Below are 20,823 nucleotides of genomic sequence, written 5' to 3'. Positions count from 1 at the left end.
AGCATTTCTGATTTACTTCTTGCAAGAGACCCAGCGAGATTCAAAACTCTTTTGCTAAAGGTTAAGAAATTGAAGAACATGAGGTATTTAAATGCATTTACACTGAAGAATGTACTTGTCCATGAAATAGGGCAATTTTTTTTTTTTTTATCTTGCTCTATCAGTGCAGTCACAAGTAAAACTTAAGTTAGTTTATATAGTTGATAATATATAGTGATAGAGATTCTGAAATTTGAGGTCACATGTAGTCATTTTTAAAACGTTATCTATTGATTCTACTAATTTATATAACATATGATCAGTATATTTTAAAAGTTATTTAAAATAAATGCTTTATAATAATTGTTAAACTAAAATTGCTTGTGTGTAATGGATTAATAATAATAAATAAATCATATCATAATCATATCATAATCATATCATAATCCTGGACAGCAACCAATCTGGCTTCAAAAGTGGCCACTCAACTGAGACTGCCCTGCTCTCGGTTACTGAAGCCCTGCGACTGGCAAGAGCAGCTTCAAAATCCTCAGTACTCATTTTGCTGGACCTGTCTGCTGCTTTTGACACTGTTAATCACCAGATTCTCCTATCCACCCTCAGAAAGATGGGCATCTCTGGAACCGCACTCCTGTGGCTTAACTCCTACCTCTCAGGTAGATCCTTCATGGTGTCTTGGAGGGGTGAAGTTTCTAAGTCACAACAACTTGCTACTGGGGTTCCTCAAGGCTCTGTACTTGGACCGCTTCTCTTCTCCATCTACATGACGTCATTAGGATCTGTCATTCAGAAGCATGGCTTTTCCTATCACTGCTACGCTGATGACACTCAACTCTACTTCTCATTCCAACCAGATGACCCGACGGTAGTTGCTCGCATTTTCAGCCTGTCTGAGTGAGATTTCTAGCTGGATGAATGACCATCACCTTCAGCTCAACCTTACTAAGACTGAACTGCTGGTGGTTCCAGCTAACCCATTGTTTCATCACAACTTCTCTATACAGCTGGGTTCGTCAACCATTACTCCTTCCAGGACAACCAGAAACCTTGGAGTTGTGATGGATCATCAGTTAAGCTTCACAGACCATATTGCTACAACGACCCGGTCCTGTAGATTTGCCTTATTCAACATTAGGAAGATTAGACCCTTCCTGTCAGAGCAATCCACCCAACTTCTTGTCCAAGCTCTTGTTCTCTCCCAGACTGGACTATTGCAATGCTCTCCTGGCGGGCCTTCCTGCATGTACTATCAAGCCTCTGCAACTGATCCAGAATGCAGCAGCGAGGGTTGTCTTCAATGAGCCGAAAACAGCCCATGTTACTCCTCTCCTCATCAGGTTACACTGGCTACCAGTAGCTGCTCGCATCAAATTCAAGGTACTGATGCTTGCCTACAAAACGACCACTGGCACGGCGCCAACTTACCTAAACTCACTAGTTCAATCTTATGCACCCTCCAGAAGTTTGCACTCTGCAAGTGAACGACGCCTTGTGTTGCCATCCCAAAGAGGTTCAAAATCACTCTCACTGACTTTTTCCTGGACTGCTCCCAGCTGGTGGAATGACCTCCCGATCTCAATTCGAACAGCTGAGTCTTTACTCATTTTCAAAAAACATCTAAAGACTCATCTTTTTTCGCCTGCACTTAACCAACTAATACTAGTACTTACCTTTTTTCTTTTTCTTTTCTATCATATTCCAAAAAAAAAAAAAAAAAAAAAACCCTGGCTCCGTGTTCTGTACTAGACTAACTGAGACTTGTCATAGCACTTGTATACCGTTGTTGTTCTCTCGTTGATCTGATTGTTTCTACTGTTCTCATTTGTAAGTCGCTTTGGATAAAAGCGTCTGCTAAATGATTAAATGTAAATGTAAATGTAATTATATAAATCATATAAAATAATTCTGAGTAATTATCATTAAAGCCAGACAATTTTGTAGGATTTTTTTTTTTTTCACTATAAAATGACCTTTAATTTGGAGGAAGAGAAACTGGGGGAGTGTCTTTTCTGTGTCAGACATGTGTCACTTTACTCACATCTGATTGGTCCAATTTCAGTTTGAGAACTCTTACCCAGAACATAACCTGCCCCTGAGCAGGTTAGCTGTGGAGTGTAAGTTACTATGGCAATGAACGCTGCTAAAAGCCATGCCACTTTCATGGTACCAAAAACACAGGATTGGTGCTAACTTAACTGTAGTCTCGCGTAGCCAGACCTTCAGACTGACGGCTGAAGGTCTGGAATGGTAGCTTTCATTGGCCAAGGCCCACCCATGAGGCCATTTGACCGACATGTCAAACAACCGATCACAGTTCGTATTGTTCAGCGTCACGTTTCGGGGCGTGGAAATGTCACCACAATAACAGACCAGTGTGTAAAAATTTCTTATGTATTTCAAAGATTCTATGCCGCAAACTTTAAATATTTCACATACTTTTGAAAATCCAGCGTTTAGTTGATCCTGATAAGCACTCGTCATCACAGTTGTAAACACTACAGCTTTCTTCTTTCATGAGGGGGATTTGGCGCCACCATCTTTGTTTCCAGGTGGAATGTTCAAGAACGTGACACACACGTCTCTGGGAAATCCTGTAGAATTCAACCAATCCGATGGCGACTTCGACACTCCTGAAGTGTTTCCACTTTTGTGTCCCATATGCATCAGCATTTAGCCAGCGGTCCGTGGACGTGACGTCTGAGGCTGAGACTAATTAAACTGAAACTTACCTGGCTAGCAAGCCAATCCAGCTTCATAGTACAGGCCCCAGAACTGGTAAACGGAAGCTCAGACGCACTTGTTTGATGAATGTGAGAACCTATCAGAGCAAAACAGCTTACAGATGATTTATCATATTACACAAAATGCATTGATTTGACACTGTTGCAATTAATGCTTCAATGCTTAATGTTGACACTTCATTACCTGTTCAAAATAATCCATTAAACAAGTTACGATTTGAGGAGCGTGCACTAATATGTTCAGTTTCATTCGTTTTGCGAATTGTTTCAAGGACCCGCCCACAACAGGGGAACTAATGACTATTAACGTAAACTCCACCCATGTGAACAGTTTTTCCACAGGAACCGAATATTAGTCAACACCACCAGAAGTCATGTTACATGACTTGACTGATTTGGATGACTGATTAGAAAGGGCGATCTACAGCGCATCGCAGAAAGGAACATTCATGTTTTCTTAACAGCTGGCCAAAATCAAAAACTAAAATAAGTCTAAAATTAAATAAAATTAAATAATCTTTGAGAGCATTGGCCCCCTGGTGTTTCAGGGGCCCTACGCAACATGCTGTCATTCTCAAGGTTGAAACTGAAAAAATGTGTGGCCTATAACTCTGCCGTGCAAAGGCCATAACTTCGTTTTTGGTCGAAAATGAGTTACTGATTTGGGCTATTCAAGACCATTTAGCATATCATGTGGATAAGTAGCCTATATTGAGTCAATTTCATTGTTTTTTTTTTTTTTTTTGGGGGGGGGGGGTTTCAAGAAAATAATGGGTTGTCTTAACAACAGTAACTGCAAAAAGCCAAGGAGAAACCCAAGGCAGAACACCGTATACGAGTTACCGGTCTTTGATTTTGTTTTGGAGTGCTCAAATTGCCTTTGTTTAGCCGTGCTTGAAGATACTGTGCTGGCCTAGGAGTTATTGCCTATGGTATTCTGCCTTGTTTTGCTGTCCATTAAAGTCTGCCGCATTTGTCACAAGTCATACATCTGTCACTAAAGCATTTCATAAGACAAACAAATTAGATGGATCGCTATCTAACTGCACCATATATTAAACAAGCAAAGACTAGATAACTTGGCAACAATAAGTAATCGTAAATCTATTTTTTATTTTTATAATGCAAATTATTTACTCAGTGCTAGCCTGTCAGTCTGGGACTGCCCACTTCTAGTTGCATGCGAAGCATGCAGTATGATCACACATAAAATCAGTAACAGTCCACATGTAAATCCATATCCTACCTTTTCTTGTAACCCAATAAAATTCATGGCAATGCATTTCTAATCTACAAGTATTATTGCTTACTGGCGTTCACACCAAGTCGTCCTTTTAGGCTAGGCTATTTATTTTTTTCAGTTCGATTTAAAAGCAATTAGTCCAAGTCTTGCATTCTTTTACATTAGTAAACATTGTAAATACATTTGCTACAAAACGGTATCCACTCACATTATGTTTAACCGTTAGTAAACATTGCCAATACATTGGTTGCAAAACGGTATCCACTGAAATCATATTTAACCGTTAAACATTGCCAATACATTGGTTGCAAAACGGTATCCACTCAAATCATATTTAACTGTTAAACATTGCCAATACACTGGTTGCAAAACGGTATCCAGTTACATCATATTTAACCATTAAACATTGCCAATACATTGGTTGCAAAACGGTATCCAGTTACAAGTTTCACTTTTTATCTGGTTGTCACAGTCAGAAAAACTGTTAATAGTCACATTATATGTTATAGCCTATGAGATAATCCATGATCACTAGATTTCATAAAGGTGTAACTATAAAGATTTTATAAATGGTGATCAACCACCAAGTATTGATAATGTGGAAGTTTCTGCCTTTTGCCCTAGTGTGACATCTCACTTTTTGCAGACCATGCAAAGGCAGAGTACAGTAACTTCAAAATAGGGTTGAAAAGTTTGATAAGCACTCGTCATCACAGTTGTAAACACTACAGCTTTCTTCTTTCATGAGGGGGATTTGGCGCCACCATCTTTGTTTCCAGGTGGAATGTTCAAGAACGTGACACACACGTCTCTGGGAAATCCTGTAGAATTCAACCAATCCGATGGCGACTTCGACACTCCTGAAGTGTTTCCACTTTTGTGTCCCATATGCATCAGCATTTAGCCAGCGGTCCGTGGACGTGACGTCTGAGGCTGAGACTAATTAAACTGAAACTTACCTGGCTAGCAAGCCAATCCAGCTTCATAGTACAGGCCCCAGAACTGGTAAACGGAAGCTCAGACGCACTTGTTTGATGAATGTGAGAACCTATCAGAGCAAAACAGCTTACAGATGATTTATCATATTACACAAAATGCATTGATTTGACACTGTTGCAATTAATGCTTCAATGCTTAATGTTGACACTTCATTACCTGTTCAAAATAATCCATTAAACAAGTTACGATTTGAGGAGCGTGCACTAATATGTTCAGTTTCATTCGTTTGCGCATTGTTTCAAGGACCCGCCCACAACAGGGGAACTAATGACTATTAACGTAAACTCCACCCATGTGAACAGTTTTTCCACAGGAACCGAATATTAGTCAACACCACCAGAAGTCATGTTACATGACTTGACTGATTTGGATGACTGATTAGAAAGGGCGATCTACAGCGCATCGCAGAAAGGAACATTCATGTTTTCTTAACAGCTGGCCAAAATCAAAAAACTAAAATAAGTCTAAAATTAAATAAAATTAAATAATCTTTGAGAGCATTGGCCCCCTGGTGTTTCAGGGGCCCTACGCAACATGCTGTCATTCTCAAGGTTGAAACTGAAAAATGTGTGGCCTATAACTCTGCCGTGCAAAGGCCATAACTTCGTTTTTGGTCGAAAATGAGTTACTGATTTGGGCTATTCAAGACCATTTAGCATATCATGTGGATAAGTAGCCTATATTGAGTCAATTTCATTGTTTTTTTTTTTTTTTTGGGGGGGGGGGGGGGTTTCAAGAAAATAATGGGTTGTCTTAACAACAGTAACTGCAAAAAGCCAAGGAGAAACCCAAGGCAGAACACCGTATACGAGTTACCGGTCTTTGATTTTGTTTTGGAGTGCTCAAATTGCCTTTGTTTAGCCGTGCTTGAAGATACTGTGCTGGCCTAGGAGTTATTGCCTATGGTATTCTGCCTTGTTTTGCTGTCCATTAAAGTCTGCCGCATTTGTCACAAGTCATACATCTGTCACTAAAGCATTTCATAAGACAAACAAATTAGATGGATCGCTATCTAACTGCACCATATATTAAACAAGCAAAGACTAGATAACTTGGCAACAATAAGTAATCGTAAATCTATTTTTTATTTTTATAATGCAAATTATTTACTCAGTGCTAGCCTGTCAGTCTGGGACTGCCCACTTCTAGTTGCATGCGAAGCATGCAGTATGATCACACATAAAATCAGTAACAGTCCACATGTAAATCCATATCCTACCTTTTCTTGTAACCCAATAAAAATTCATGGCAATGCATTTCTAATCTACAAGTATTATTGCTTACTGGCGTTCACACCAAGTCGTCCTTTTAGGCTAGGCTATTTTTTTTTTTTCAGTTCGATTTAAAAGCAATTAGTCCAAGTCTTGCATTCTTTTACATTAGTAAACATTGTAAATACATTTGCTACAAAACGGTATCCACTCACATTATGTTTAACCGTTAGTAAACATTGCCAATACATTGGTTGCAAAACGGTATCCACTGAAATCATATTTAAACCGTTAAACATTGCCAATACATTGGTTGCACAAAACGGTATCCACTCAAATCATATTTAACTGTTAAACATTGCCAATACACTGGTTGCAAAACGGTATCCAGTTACATCATATTTAACCATTAAACATTGCCAATACATTGGTTGCAAAAACGGTATCCAGTTACAAGTTTCACTTTTTATCTGGTTGTCACAGTCAGAAAAAACTGTTAATAGTCACATTATATGTTATAGCCTATGAGATAATCCATGATCACTAGATTTCATAAAGGTGTAACTATAAAGATTTTATAAATGGTGATCAACCACCAAGTATTGATAATGTGGAAGTTTCTGCCTTTTGCCCTAGTGTGACATCTCACTTTTTGCAGACCATGCAAAGGCAGAGTACAGTAACTTCAAAATAGGGTTGAAAAGTTTGAGCTCAATATTTTTTGATGTACATAAATTTCATTACACTGCAAAAAAAAAATTCAGACCTCCCCAACTTAAAATTTTCTAATGAGTGATTGCATCTGGATTTTCCATTGGCCCAATTGAAATTTCAGCAAATTGAATTTTTTTCGATTGTAGCAACAGTCTGTTAACATTGACTCAATGAGAAATAATATGTTGAGCCAACTGGAAAAACATTCATCTACCAAACCATGTTATTGGCCCAATTAAATATTTTAAATAGTAATAGCATACATTTTTTTGTTTAAGCTAATATAAAAAAAGTATATTGGCAAATTTATATTGCCAAAGCAACCTTACTAAATTAATAATTCCCTGTTGTGCCAAAATAAAAATAAAAAAAATAAATAAAAAATAATTAAATGATGATACAATGAACACTGACACATTTTAATACATTTAATCAAATCTACAACAATATTTTAAAAATACCTTACAATGATAAATACATTGAAATTTTCTACACAGTAAACCTAACAAAATCATGCATTTTAATTCTCATAAGATACACAAAGCTGATAAATTACACTTTAAACATTAATACATTCACAATCATGCAAAAATATCAAAAACACTATAAAATGTAATAATTTATCTGAGGTTACTTCAACCAGTGTTTAGTGTAATGTCACCTGAATATTACCATTCTCACAAAGGTACTCTGAGCTCATGAAACTTAATCTTCAAATGTTTGCCAAAAAATAAAAATAATAATAATAATAAAAAAAATAACTTTAATCTCATAAGAGGTACTTTGAACTTGAAGGGTTAGTTTACCTAAAAATTAAAATTCTTTAATTACCCTCATGTCATTCCACATCTGTAAGACCTTTGTTCATCTTCAGAACACAAATTAAGATATTTTTGATAAGATCTGAGAGCTTTCGGTCCCTCAAAGCTATGCAGCTTACAAATTCAAGGTCCAGAACAGTAGGAAAGACATCATTAGAGTAATCAACGTGACTCTAGTGGTTTAAACCTCAATTTAAAGAAGCAATGTGAGTGCTGTTTGTGAAAAAAATAAATACATAAATAAATAATCACCTTCTCCCGGTTTCACAGACAAGGCTTAAGCCTAGTCCTAGAATAAAATGTAAGTCTTAACTGTTTCAACTGAAATAAACTTGCACTGACTGATCTTAAAATATATCAGTGCCTTTGTTTTGTCTCAAGATGCACCCCAGTAATGTTTTTTTCTAAGCATGTTTATAAAAATTACTTTAATCTCCAAATTGACCTACGGCCTAATCCTGGCTCAGTCTAAGCCCTGTCTGTGAAACCGGGCCCTTGTTCACTAAAACATCGATCTGCAACCCAATAGGGTAATCTGCAAACAAACCTCTTGCATTGCTTCATAAAATTTAGGTTAAACCAGTTTAATTTTTTTAATTTAGGTTAGTCCACTGGACTCACACTGAATATTTTAATGTATTTCCTTCTGTTCTGGAACTTGAATGTATATTGCATAGCTTCCGGAGGGTCAGAGAGCTCTCAGTTTTAACAAAAATATCTTAATATGTGTTCTGAAGATGGCTGAGTAATTAATGACAATTTCCATTTATTGGTGAACTAACCTTTTAAATCCTTGTTGTACTCCATGTTGAGTGCATACAATAATCTAAGGAGTACAATAAATACATTTACAAAGTCTCCTAAATTGTTAGTTTGTTAAGTAAAGTCTCCTAAGTTACCTCCTCTTCCAGGAAAATGGAGACATTTAGCACACTTGACTTGACAGGGTTTTTGAAGTGCAACTAGTGCTGCTTACTATTCCAATTTTCATTGCAGTTGTGTGGTTCTCCCAACGGCTCTGTAAAAAAATATAAAATAGCAATGTCAATATAAGTCTACATATAACTTCAATAACTTATGACTAACTTATCCTACATCTAAGAGCTCATAGTATTTGACACTAATATGGAATTAACATATTCAATAAGAACTGAGTTAAATACTCATTGTTAAATTTATAGTGGTTCCTTTTTTACACTTCTGACTAAATGGTGCCTGGTAAGCTCAGACCTAGCAAAGGAAGGTTACACTGAGGGGAACAAAAAAAAAATTGTTATAGCAGAAACGTTTTCCTTGTGTCTCATACATTTAATGTAATAACCATAAAGTGAAATAAAAACAATTTAGTTCAATAAACAGCAACTTTAGGTAACCGAGAGATAGGGGTGTGCGATATTGACAGAAATGATATCTCAGTATTTTCTGAGATTTTATCGCTAACAATAAGATTGACGATATTCTGCTGAGTGTGTTATTGTGCTGACATTTTAAAGACTACCGTGGACTCCTAAAGTTTTGATATTCTGCATATTCTGTGTGTTGGTTAGTTCACAGCAGTCATAGAAATTAATTTTTTCCAATATGCTTTAAGTTTTACCTTTTATGGGCATTTTTACCTTCATAAAGCCATTTTTCTAAAAGTGTGCATCATCTTTTGAGTCAAAATCTTACATTTTAATAGTAAGTTAGAATAAGACATTTGGGCTGTTACCAAGCAAATTAAATCAATATCATCAAAATTAATCTTTGCAATGCAGTGGAAACACATAAGCTGCATCTGAAGTGGCATTTAGAAGTATTTACACACTGTTTAACGCAGGACATGAACCATTTAAGCTAGAGTTACAACTGCATAAATATTGTTTTGATATTTTAAAAATTAAAAGGTTGAATACTGATATTTGGAATTATTTAAAAATGAAAAGATATTTTAAATGTGAAATTAAAACCACCAGTAGGTGGCAGCAAGTCACTGTTTATAAGTGAGTCATTGCGATTGAACCGAATCTTTTGAACGGTTGATACATTCAGGAAGGAAACACCGACATTGTGTATAAAACGTAAGTCCCTTAATATTACCATCTTGTTTTTTGAACTATTGTATAAAACCAATATTACATTTGTAATCATGTTGCTTTGTGGAAAAAAAAAAAAACATCACTCTTCATGTGATATTGATTACCATTTGAAATGATGTAAATATATATACATTTTCTGCCCCTATAGCTTGAATTTTGTGATCATTCTAAATGCATTTTACTAGACTGAATCATGCAGTGAAAGAAGGCACTCTAAGCGGGATTTATACTTTCACTTCACTTCCCGCTGACTGCGAGCGCACCTTCCCAAACGGACGAGGCTTTACTTGTCGCGTTCGCCGTTGTACTATTCTTTGTCCTCTAAAACTGTCGGGAATCACCGATGAGAAGTCATTTGACTGTACAAGTCTTGTGATGAATGAGTTGATGAATTAATAGGCTACTTTCTTTATGTACAAACTTAAAACAATCTTAAACTGCTGGCTGTATTTCGCATCAAACACAAGACAACTTTAAGCAAATAGTGTATAATAAATATCTAAATGAATTCTAATTCTATATAATAAAAATAAAACGTACTTCAAATAAAAAGCCTTAGACAAACTATGCAAAAAAACAAACAACAACAAAAAAAAAACTATGCATTGTTTTCCATCAAAAGCACCTGATGGAGTTTTAACTTCACATTAAACTTTCTGTTTCACACAAACGCCGGCACAGACGTGCATGTTCAGCTAGAATCGCCCTGAACTTGTGCATCTTCGCTGCGCGGAAAGTTACAAAAATGCCGTGCACAGCGCCACGTGAAATGAGTTTGCGCCGTAGACTGTAAAAAACATGGACGTAGTGTCCATGATGTCACCTGTAGGTTTCCGAAGAGCGTTTTTGAAGCCTAAAGTAGGCAGAACCGACCATCGCCATCTTGGCAGAGCGTCACTCCCGGATAATCAAAAATGGGCAAAAAGGCAGGAGCTGGTTGCTGAAACCACACCCACCTATCTCGATGGTGGTGACAGCAGCAACAATCCATGTGTCACTCAAGTGGCCGCGCCCTTAATTATGCAGAACTTTAAGGCTTAATATAATTTAAACGGATGAGTTTCACCCCCCTCACAGTTGTCACGAAGGGCAAAATGAGCTATAGACCAAAATAATGTTTTTTTTTCTGCTGTAAAGTTGGCCATTTTAACATGGGGAGTCTCTGGGACTGACTCCCTTTTGCAGCCAGCCTCAAGCGGCCAGTCGATGAATTACAGTTTAAGTCACTTCCGTGTTGGCCTCACGAGAGAGAGCAGGAGGTTGCGGCTTGGTTCGCGCGCACTTAAAGTTAACTATCGGCAACACCGCGATTACATCATATTTTTTAAAGTAAAAAGTGACATGACATACACACAAACACACACACACACACACACAATTCGTGCTCTGCATTTAAACCATCCAAAGTGCACACACACACACACACACACACACACACACACACACACACACACACACACACACACACACACACACACACACACACACACACACACACACACACACACACACACCCGGAGCAGTGGGCAGCCATTTATGCTGCGGTGCCCGGAGAGCAGTTGGGGGTTCGGTGCCTTGCTGAAGGGCACCTCAGTCGTGGTATTGCCGGCCAGAGACTCGAACCCACAACCTTAGGGTTAGGAGTCAAACTCTCTAACCACTAGGCCACAACTTCTCCACTATTTTCCGCTTGCGCCCAAGTGAACTTGCAGATGCGTCGAGTAACCTCTTTTTTCTTGTCCTAAAAATAGGAGCGGCCATTTGTAAATTCTATGGGTCTGGCTTCCAGTCTCATCTGCGTCCTATTTTTAGCTGAACAAAACAGTTTGTTTCGCTGCTTGATATTGAAAGTTGGTGTGTCTTATCATATTATTTTAAGGTATTATCTTAATTATGAGCACACTGGTTTGTAGTGCAAACAGTTTTACCGTTTACTGCACGTTGTTATTCTCCTTGTTCTGTACCTACAGCGGCTAATGAACCGGAAGTCTCACCCATAGGCTTACTTCAACAAAAGGTGGATAAATCAGCCTTAAATGCACACACGCACGAGTCTAACCTTCATCACATAATGTATGCCTGCACTCTGTATGTGTGTTTTGTTTGGTATTTGTGATATAACGTTAACGTTACTCATAATGTCGAACCCCACATCGTTAAAACAACAGTTACGATATTATCGCAGACGATATATAGCCTATTATCGCACACCTCTACGTTACTGAGAGATCAGTGTGAGCTAAACTAGGTTACTATAACGCAAGCATGACACACGTCAAGGCACAAATTCACCTCTATTCTGCAAAATACAATGTAATATAAAATGCGTTGTGTCCTAAAGTAAAATATTCACAAACTCTGTTTAACTTAATTCATTTAGCGAATACATAACGTTAACTTATCAGAGGCGGTAAGGTAATGTAGTAGCTACCCATGTTTTTCGTTTTTATGTCGAAATACTGAGACCTGCACTCTGTTTAACTTGAACATGACTTAATAAATACACAGTTCAGTACTCACCATAACGTTAATGACGGAAAATCTGTCTGGAAATTATGTTTATCGCTCCTCAGCATCGGCTCTGCTCTCTGGCGCACAGGAATTTGAATCTGCCAACGGTTTCTCTCAGGCGCATGCGTACACGCGCTTTTTTGCTGTAAGGCTTGTTGGGCCAACATATATTTTTCACTTCTGCTTGATAGATGAAGCTGAGCACAATTTAATATGTTCGGTGAATATATATTTTAAATTTTAACTTTAGACCTTCAGCTAAAATTAGTACATTGTATTTTTTTTGTTTGGGGGTAATTTTTGGAAAGCAGTTGGTTGAGTCAATGTTTATTTATCAGTTTCCACAATTTTTCAAAAAAAAAAAAAAAAAAAAAAAAAATTTATATATATATATATATATATATATTTTTTTTTTTTACAGTGTACTAAAACATCTAATTGCTAGATTTCCAGTGTCCTATATATTTAATTTGGCTGGACAAATAAAAATCTTTAAAGTTATTTTTCTCAGTTCCACACTCCGTGCATAACTTTACATTTAATTTCTCAACATTTCGTCATTTCCTATACCTACATGTGTCTTCCTCTCTTTCAAATGTGTGTGCTAAGCAATGCTTACACCCCATCAAATGTTTGTGATGTCAAGAGGAAGGGCCATCTGAGGATAAAGTCTTTTACTGTATGTGACATTTAGGAAGAACTAACTCTGGTTTTCTGCACTGTGTGATACACAAATATGGAAATGCCTTTTTATTTAAAGCCTTTTAAAAACTACACAAAATATACAATATTTGTGTCTAACATCTCTGCAAAAAAACAAAACTTTTTGATTCGGACAACTTGTGGTTCATTAAGTGTTTTTATTTATTTATGTTATAATCTGTGTTTCTCAGAAATAATGTAAATTAGTGTGACCAGTGAACGAATGAGAATATAGATTATATAGAATTTACCAGATAATAATTAGATAATCATGTATATTTTTGAAAGTTTCATTAATGTAGGTTTAAAAAGATATAAAGCTGCTATATTTTGGAAAATGTGATATTGCTCTTTGTATTGAGAACATATTATGGTTATTGTATCAGTAATTTTACTGATGTACATACAGTTTGGATGTAGTGCTTGGTTCTTACTTATGCATGAAGTACTGATATTAATATCAAGACAAGGACACACTAATTTTGCATTCACCACTACTGCAAAAGGATTACCAAAAGCCAAAAAGAGAAAGAGAAAATCTATTATAAACATATATTGGTTAATAAAGAACAATTCAGTCACAGAAGCCATCAGTCATAGGAGTGTTCTTTTTTATTTCTTTATTATTATTTTTTTATGCAACATCTTGTTTTAAATAGCATTTTGAGTTCACACTATTGAGTTTCATTTGTTACAAACTTTTGATACTGGAACATTGTAAAATGATTTTAAAAGGTCTCTGAATTTTAAAAGATAGATTAAGGAAAATAATTTGAAACTGGTGCAAAACCGGAAACCTTAGAAAAATGGTAAAAAAGATGATGAACGCTGTCATCAAACACATCCTTCAGACAGACTGGCAGCACTTCAACCTGAGGGGAAAAAATAGCAATGAAGATAAAAAATAAAGACATTTCACTGTGAAGACCACCAGGCGTCACTAGCTGTTTTACTAATTTAGCCTGCAAGATTCAAATAAAGACCATCCTAGTAGACCAGGGTCCAGTTGCATAAAAGGTTTAGACTAGTCTTACAAGTTAGTTATCTATTTTTTTTCTTTAAAACTGGTCATATATATATATATATATATATATATATATACACACACACATTTTTTTTATTAAGTTACATAAATTATAGATTAGTCTAAATTGAATCCAAAATTAAGATTGATTACTCATTGGCTGACAAATTTGTACTTACGTAGAGGATAAGTTTATGCTAAGTTTATGCAACTGGCCCCAGGAAAGTATTTCTAGTGCACTGTATGTAAATTCAAGGTTGTGTTTTCAGTAGAGAATCACAAAAGCTGTTTTAATTCAAATGATAGTAAAGGCTTAACATACGACAGTAGAGTTTGTTAATCCGCAGGATGTCATTGGGGCTCATTTTTCGAGCTTCTCCAATCACAACGTTCCTATTAGGAATGGGAATCATAGTGGGCTCGTTGTTCTTGGAGAAAGCAAACCTAAAACCAAATACATGAAGAAACAACAGTAAGCTCTGATCATGAAGTTTTTAGCATATCCCAATAAATAAATAGATAAATAATAATAATAAATAAATAATAAAATTTGCACTGAACTAAAAGGACACTTGCCTTGAATAGTGCATCACAGAGTTGTAGTCATAGGGGGTTCCCAGATTATTGGTTTTTCTTTTCTTGAAATTGTGCTCCTGTTCTGTTGCAGTGAAGAGAAAAGTATAAATGTAAACTAGGTAAATACACAGTGAAATTGAATCTAGGCTGCAATTATTGTGACTAAATGTAACATGTATTATGCATTTTTGCACTTTTTCAACTTTGTTTTTTTCTAAAGAAACATACGAGGAATGATGTTCTGAAAAAGAATTTTGATGTGTTTGTCACGGTCACTGCGGTTCTGTTCATGATGGAACCCGAGAGCATGAAGGAGCTCGTGCTGAACAATATAATCATAGACACATCCACGGCGCTGTAGAGAAACAACCTGTCCTCCACCTTGGCGCCCCAAATATGAATAGCAACTGTGGATCACACATAACACATCAGCATTCAGGTTGTATATTTATGTTTTGGGGAAGCACATTTACTATATATACAGAAATGGGACAGAAAGAAGCCCTAAATCCAGAGATTTACCCAGAATCAGATTTTATGTTGAGAAAGTCCCTCTGCCCGTTATGTGGTACGAATCGAATGCAGGAAATCCCCGTAAAGGAGTTTAGGCCTTGTTTAATCACTTTTATTTCATCTGGAGCTGTAGCAGGAGTAAACTCTTAATCAGAACATGTGACACAAATGAGATAAAATCAAAAGTAGTGATCATTGTCACTTACAGTACTGGTTAGAGATCTTGTAGGGCACATAGACTAATCCATTTCTGCTTTTGCGCCATTTGCATCTACGAGCTGTGCACGGATCTGCATTCTGGAACCCTGTTGGTACGGCGATGTCTCCAAACGTGATCAAGGGCCCATCCATTCCTTGTCCTGTGCGGTATAGTATAATGCACAGAATAATTCAGTCTGTTGATTCTGATAATACAATTTCTTAAAGGATGAAGGAAGCCGAGGAATTTGCCGTCAACTGCTACACAAAATATGTGTCTATAGTATTAAATAATATAGATTTCATACTCTTACCTGCATTTTGGTTGGTCTCGATTAGATTTGGCACTGGCATATCATTTTTCTCAGTGATGTTACCTGAGACATGAATCAGTAAATTAATAATAATACACTACAAAATTACAAGTTAGTATTTTTTTCTTTTTGTGCATCTTACCCGACTTCCAAAAGATCTTTTCGTTGAAATCCTGTTTATGGATTTTAAACACAAGTATATTAGAAACCCTTCGTAAAAAACGAAAAGATGCTCCCAATGGAAAGCTGCTGATGATATAATTTTCCATTTCAGATATTCTGTTCTCACCTCAACAGGACGGCTCCGTGCAGGAACAGAGCTCAGCAGAAGAGAGATGACCACCACCAACAGATACATGATGAGAGCTTTCTCATGGATCAAACAGAGCTGGGAGTTATATAGTCCTCTGAGAGCCTTAACTTCCTTTTTTCTGTGCTGTAACCCAGCTTTCATAAATCCACTTGCACAGTGCCCTACCCAATAAGCGATATAAGCGGCTGCATAGGGCACCCGTGGCCACCAGGGGACCCCGTGTCAGGAGTTCAGACAGCAATCACGGGAGTAAGGCGAGATGATGGCGGAGATGTCAACAGCAGAGCTGAGCTGGAGCGTTCTCTGAAGCTGTGCTTCCATAGGAATTAATTAAAAACGTTAGTGAACACGCACTGTAAGTGTCTGATAAATCTTGTATAATGCAATGCGCGTTCAGCACCTCCGGTCCCGATCGCGAAAGCGAAACTAAAATGGATGTGTGCACGGATTCAAACACAATTTCAATACCAGCAGTTTGAGAGCGGCTGCGGCTCCCTGATGCATGCAAATTAGGCTGCATACAATATCTAGGCTGTCATTAGTATGCACACTATAATAGGATATGTAGTTATAACGATCTCCTAGCTCTGTATCATGCTTGAAGAAAATAGTGGTTTTTGTTTGCGCTTTGATTTGAACATTGAGAGAGTAGCCTACTTTGATTATGGGTGCACTTAGACTAAGAAATAACTGTTCTTTTTTATTGTTATCATCATTATTATTATTATTTGTTTCTATGATCTATTTGTGGAAAAAAGTTAAGATAGGAGGTCAAACAAATACAATTCTACAGGTCTGAAGAGACTCGTGAAATCATACAAAAGAGAAGTCAGTCAGTTGAGTCTGTGGCGAAATATTTTACGGTGCTTGAGTATTGTCTGTTATTGCATATATAATAATTCATAGTCAGAAAGCAGAACTAAAATGGCATTTATTAAAAGATTAGTTAAAACATTTCAAATGCACCTGCAGACTACTTTTCCAGGCAGGTTTTTCATCATTGAAGATTTCTTAAAATAGTGTAAAAATATTGTATGGTCTCATTCTTGTGAACCCTATCTCTTGTCTCGTCTCAGATTTTTGCCTTCACCTTGATGTTGCTTAAATCTGCTTCAACATGTGTTTACACTTATGTTTGATTATTTTTGCATTATAATCTGGCTTGTCATGCCAGCCCAGAAAATGAATTCTTCTTCTTCTTCTTCTATTATTATTATTATTATTATTATTATGTTCTCTAATGTATTTTTCATAACCAGCTGTTTTTGCTTTAAGCATTAATTTCACTGAATTAATTTCACATTAATACATTTCTCTAAAGCAGTCATTAAACTCTTTAATTTAAAATGTTAAACTGTTTAGTTGTAAAAGTTTCATTAAAACTGTCACACAAAATAAAAAAAAAACACCACAAAACAAAAAAAAAAAATTATATTGTCATCATTTAAAATGTATTTGTCTTATATGGACCCATTGTTATAAAAATTTGATTAAACAATAAAAAGCTATGTTATTAGATTTATTTATTCATTTATTTACATTTTTAAGCTAAATCTCAAAATTGTCCTATGGTGTGACTGTCTCAAGGATGTTGTGTTTGTAATTAAATAAAAGTGAAATAAGAGTGAATAATATTTATTTTAAAAATAATAAAATTAAATCTCACTCATGGAAAAACATTGATTTTATCTAAGCTCCATTTACATACTAATATTTTTTTTAGGTATGTCTGTATAATTATTAAGACTGCAACACAATCAACCATTATTCTTCATATCTTTATGTTGTAAGCTGTGGGAAAACAACAGCAATAGCATTTCCAAACTGCAGTTCCTTCCTACAGCAGACCACAAACCTGGTTTACAAAGAGGAAGCTTTTATGTCTCTGGTTTACTGTTAACCAGATGTTGAGACATTTGATTAACATGTTCTTCTTTAAAAGTATGCTGAAATATTTCAATAGAAACAAATATTTCACCTTGCACAAACCTTCTTTAGATGTTCCTTTAGAAAAATGTATGTGTGCCAAACTAACTCTCAGCCAGAGTATATTAACACATTTTGAACTACTGTGAACAATCAACAATTGTATACTTATTATAGTTATTTAAAGATTAAACTAATGTTAAATATGTCTACTATACTCTCCTATTCTTCACACCAGCACAAACTTTAGCTGCCACTGAAAAAAAAATAGAAATTTGAAATGATCATTTGCCACATAAGAGATCTAAATCAGTTTCTGTTTGGCCACTTATGCACTTAAATGGTTTAATTTCACAAAAGAGAGAATCTTTCTTACTATTAAACTGTAAATTCACTCAAATGTTTTATGTAGCTAAAACTTAACTAAATTGCATAAAACAAATAAAATCTAAATTTTAACATCTCTCTCTCTCTCTCTCTCTCTCTTTCTCTCGCTCTCTCTCATTTAAAGGGTTAGTTCACCCAAAAATGAAAATTAGACCATAAATTACTCACCCTCAAGGCATCCTAGGTGTATATGACTTTCTTCTTTCAGACGAATCCAGTCGGTGTTATATTAAAAATTGTCTTTGACCTTTTGAGCTGTTTAATGGCACTCAGCGGGTGTTGCAGTGCATCAGTCCAAAAGAAGTTAAATAAAAAGCGCCCATCCATAATAAAAAGTGTCTAACACGGCTCTGGGGGTTGAACAAAGTCCTCCTGTAGCTAATCGATGTGTTTTTGTAACAAAAATAACCAAATTCAAAATGTAATAAATCACTTTAATATAGCTTGCGCCAACAGTCGTACTCAGAACCAGTTCCAGAGAGGTGATGTATGAGGTCGGCGTTGTGCATGCGCCACACAGAAGTGACGAACGCGGAAGTGCAGGGGAGTGATCAAAAAAACATAGAAGTACAAAACGAGGATTTGTAAAGAAAAATGTCAGAGGATTTCGATATAAGCCAAGAGGATACTGGTTTTCCTTTGCTCAAGTAAGGAAACTTTGCTTCCTTTGCTCCTGTTCACAAACGTTGGTTTTCACGAGACTCACCTGCGCATGTGGAACGCTGACCCCATACGTCATGCCTCCGGAGTTGCTTCTGTGTACAACTGGCAGGTACCAGCATAAGCATTCTGTTATCAGTTGTAGAAGTTGTGGTTGTAACAATAAAAGACCACTAGATGGTGCGATTGAAGTATCAGAGTTGTATTGCAGGAAGCCATGTAGAAATATAAATGAATGATGCATTGTTCTGCTCTAAGCAGAGCCGGATTAACGCAAAGGCAAACTAGGCACGTGCCTAGGGCCCGATTGGCGGGATGGGGCCCAGACAGAGGGACAAAAAATAATAATAATAAAAATAAAATAGACCGGCCTATAATAATAAATAATTAAAATAAAAATAAAAATCTTTTTGTCAATAATGATTAATCATGGGCCTCATTTTATCTGAGAGTAGGCATCTCATTTTTTGAGTAAAAAACAAATAATTTATGAGTAAATTTGGAAATATGAAAAAAAAATATGAAGGAAAACTGGCTACCTGTTGATCACAAATGTCCTATCTACAATTTGTTCTCTTTTCAATATAGGCTTATTAATTAACTAAAAAAATAGTGACATTAGGAATGATTTTACTCATTGATTTAATCGATGTTTTATCTTAACCATAGACCGGCCTATATAAAAAATAGTTACATTACGTCACATTAACGCCAGCCCATGACTGTATTTATATAGAGGCGCCAGCCAGTTAAGTCCGAGGAGACGTCAGCGCGCGGTCAGAGGTCAGAGCGGGACAACAAAGCTAGCAGGCAGGTGTGTTTTGAGTAGGCTAACATTCAAGATTCTTTCGGGTGCGGCAAAACGTAAAAAGAAAAAAAATGAAGAAGAACAAAAGAAGAGACAGCGGGGGGCTTTACAGAAGTTTCAGTCGGGCAGCCGACCGACAGCTGTGAACCTGCTCGAGTCAGCAGAGCCAGAGGCCGAGCCAGGCCCGGAGACACGGCCCGAAGTTGCGGTGGAAGACGCGGCGGAAGACACTGTGGCGCCCACGCCGTCAACATCAGCGCCGTCACAGAACGACAAACTGATGGAAGAACAGCAGCCAGCCAGAAGTGAGCCCAATATCGTTTTGCAGCAGGAGCCTCTAGACCCAGAAAGGGTATTAACAAGCTACCCATCTGATCCTGCAAAGTGGGACCAAAGTTGATGACAGGATGCCTGAGTACTTTTCACTAAACCATCCTTGTCAAAATATTGGAGATTTCTCTGCATCCTTATATTTATTTTTATTTATTGTTAGACAGTTTCTAAATGGTCTTGATGAATGTGAAGGGGTCATGTTTGCCTTCTTTATAAATGTTGTAAGCTATTGTATTTTGCAGAAAATCTTAATTACAACATTTATAAATGTTGTAAGCTATTGCATTTTGCAGAAAATCTTAATTAAATGTGTTGATTAAATGTAAACAGAGCAAATAAGATAAAAACTTATTTGCTCTGTTTACATAGTTTACTGACACCTATTAGTTATTTACTGGTACTACTGCCTTAACAATGACACTCCCAATGGATGAGGATAATTTAATAGCATTTAATAGAGCCGTGTAATGACATATAAATAATGAATATTCCAAAGAGCCCGAATAGAACTGGCGCCCCACGGCCGTCATTTAATGATGGAAGAACAGCAATATCAAAAAATAGACTGTTTAATATACAACACAACCAATTTGTAACCAAAGACTAGGCTATGTAAAATGTGAATTAACTTTTATTAGTAACTTTGGTAAGTTTCAGGTTTCAATTCATAAATAACATCGATGGAGGGGGCCCAAAAAATGCAGCCTGCCTAGTGTAGTCCATTTATTTAATCCGGCTCTGTATATATATA

General features: G+C 36.5%; 1 protein-coding gene and 1 long non-coding RNA gene across 2 annotated transcripts in view; one reads left to right on the top strand and one right to left on the bottom strand.

Moving 5' to 3' along the window:
- Nucleotides 1–13,623: 13,623 nt before the first annotated feature.
- LOC109057723 (hatching enzyme 1.2) lies at nucleotides 13,624–16,114 on the bottom strand. Its single transcript, XM_019074961.2, has 9 exons — nucleotides 15,935–16,114; nucleotides 15,788–15,818; nucleotides 15,646–15,708; nucleotides 15,340–15,492; nucleotides 15,143–15,260; nucleotides 14,849–15,027; nucleotides 14,621–14,702; nucleotides 14,367–14,488; nucleotides 13,624–13,892 (listed from the first exon to the last, which is right to left on the bottom strand). The coding sequence occupies exons 1-9, from the start codon at nucleotides 16,097–16,099 to the stop codon at nucleotides 13,888–13,890; spliced, it is 918 nt and encodes a 305-aa protein (XP_018930506.1). The 5' UTR covers nucleotides 16,100–16,114; the 3' UTR covers nucleotides 13,624–13,887.
- A 44-nt stretch (nucleotides 16,115–16,158) lies between these two features.
- The window catches only part of LOC122145649, a 34,518-nt gene continuing 29,853 nt past the window's right edge, over nucleotides 16,159–20,823 (top strand). Inside the window, exon 1 of the long non-coding RNA XR_006160463.1 lies at nucleotides 16,159–16,313. This is a non-coding gene — a long non-coding RNA (uncharacterized LOC122145649). The remainder of the gene's footprint in view (nucleotides 16,314–20,823) is intronic.

Source organism: Cyprinus carpio, chromosome A7 (genome assembly GCF_018340385.1).
Source record: "Cyprinus carpio isolate SPL01 chromosome A7, ASM1834038v1, whole genome shotgun sequence".
Lineage (NCBI taxonomy): Eukaryota > Metazoa > Chordata > Actinopteri > Cypriniformes > Cyprinidae > Cyprinus > Cyprinus carpio.
This window is presented reverse-complemented; position numbering and strand designations above follow the sequence as displayed.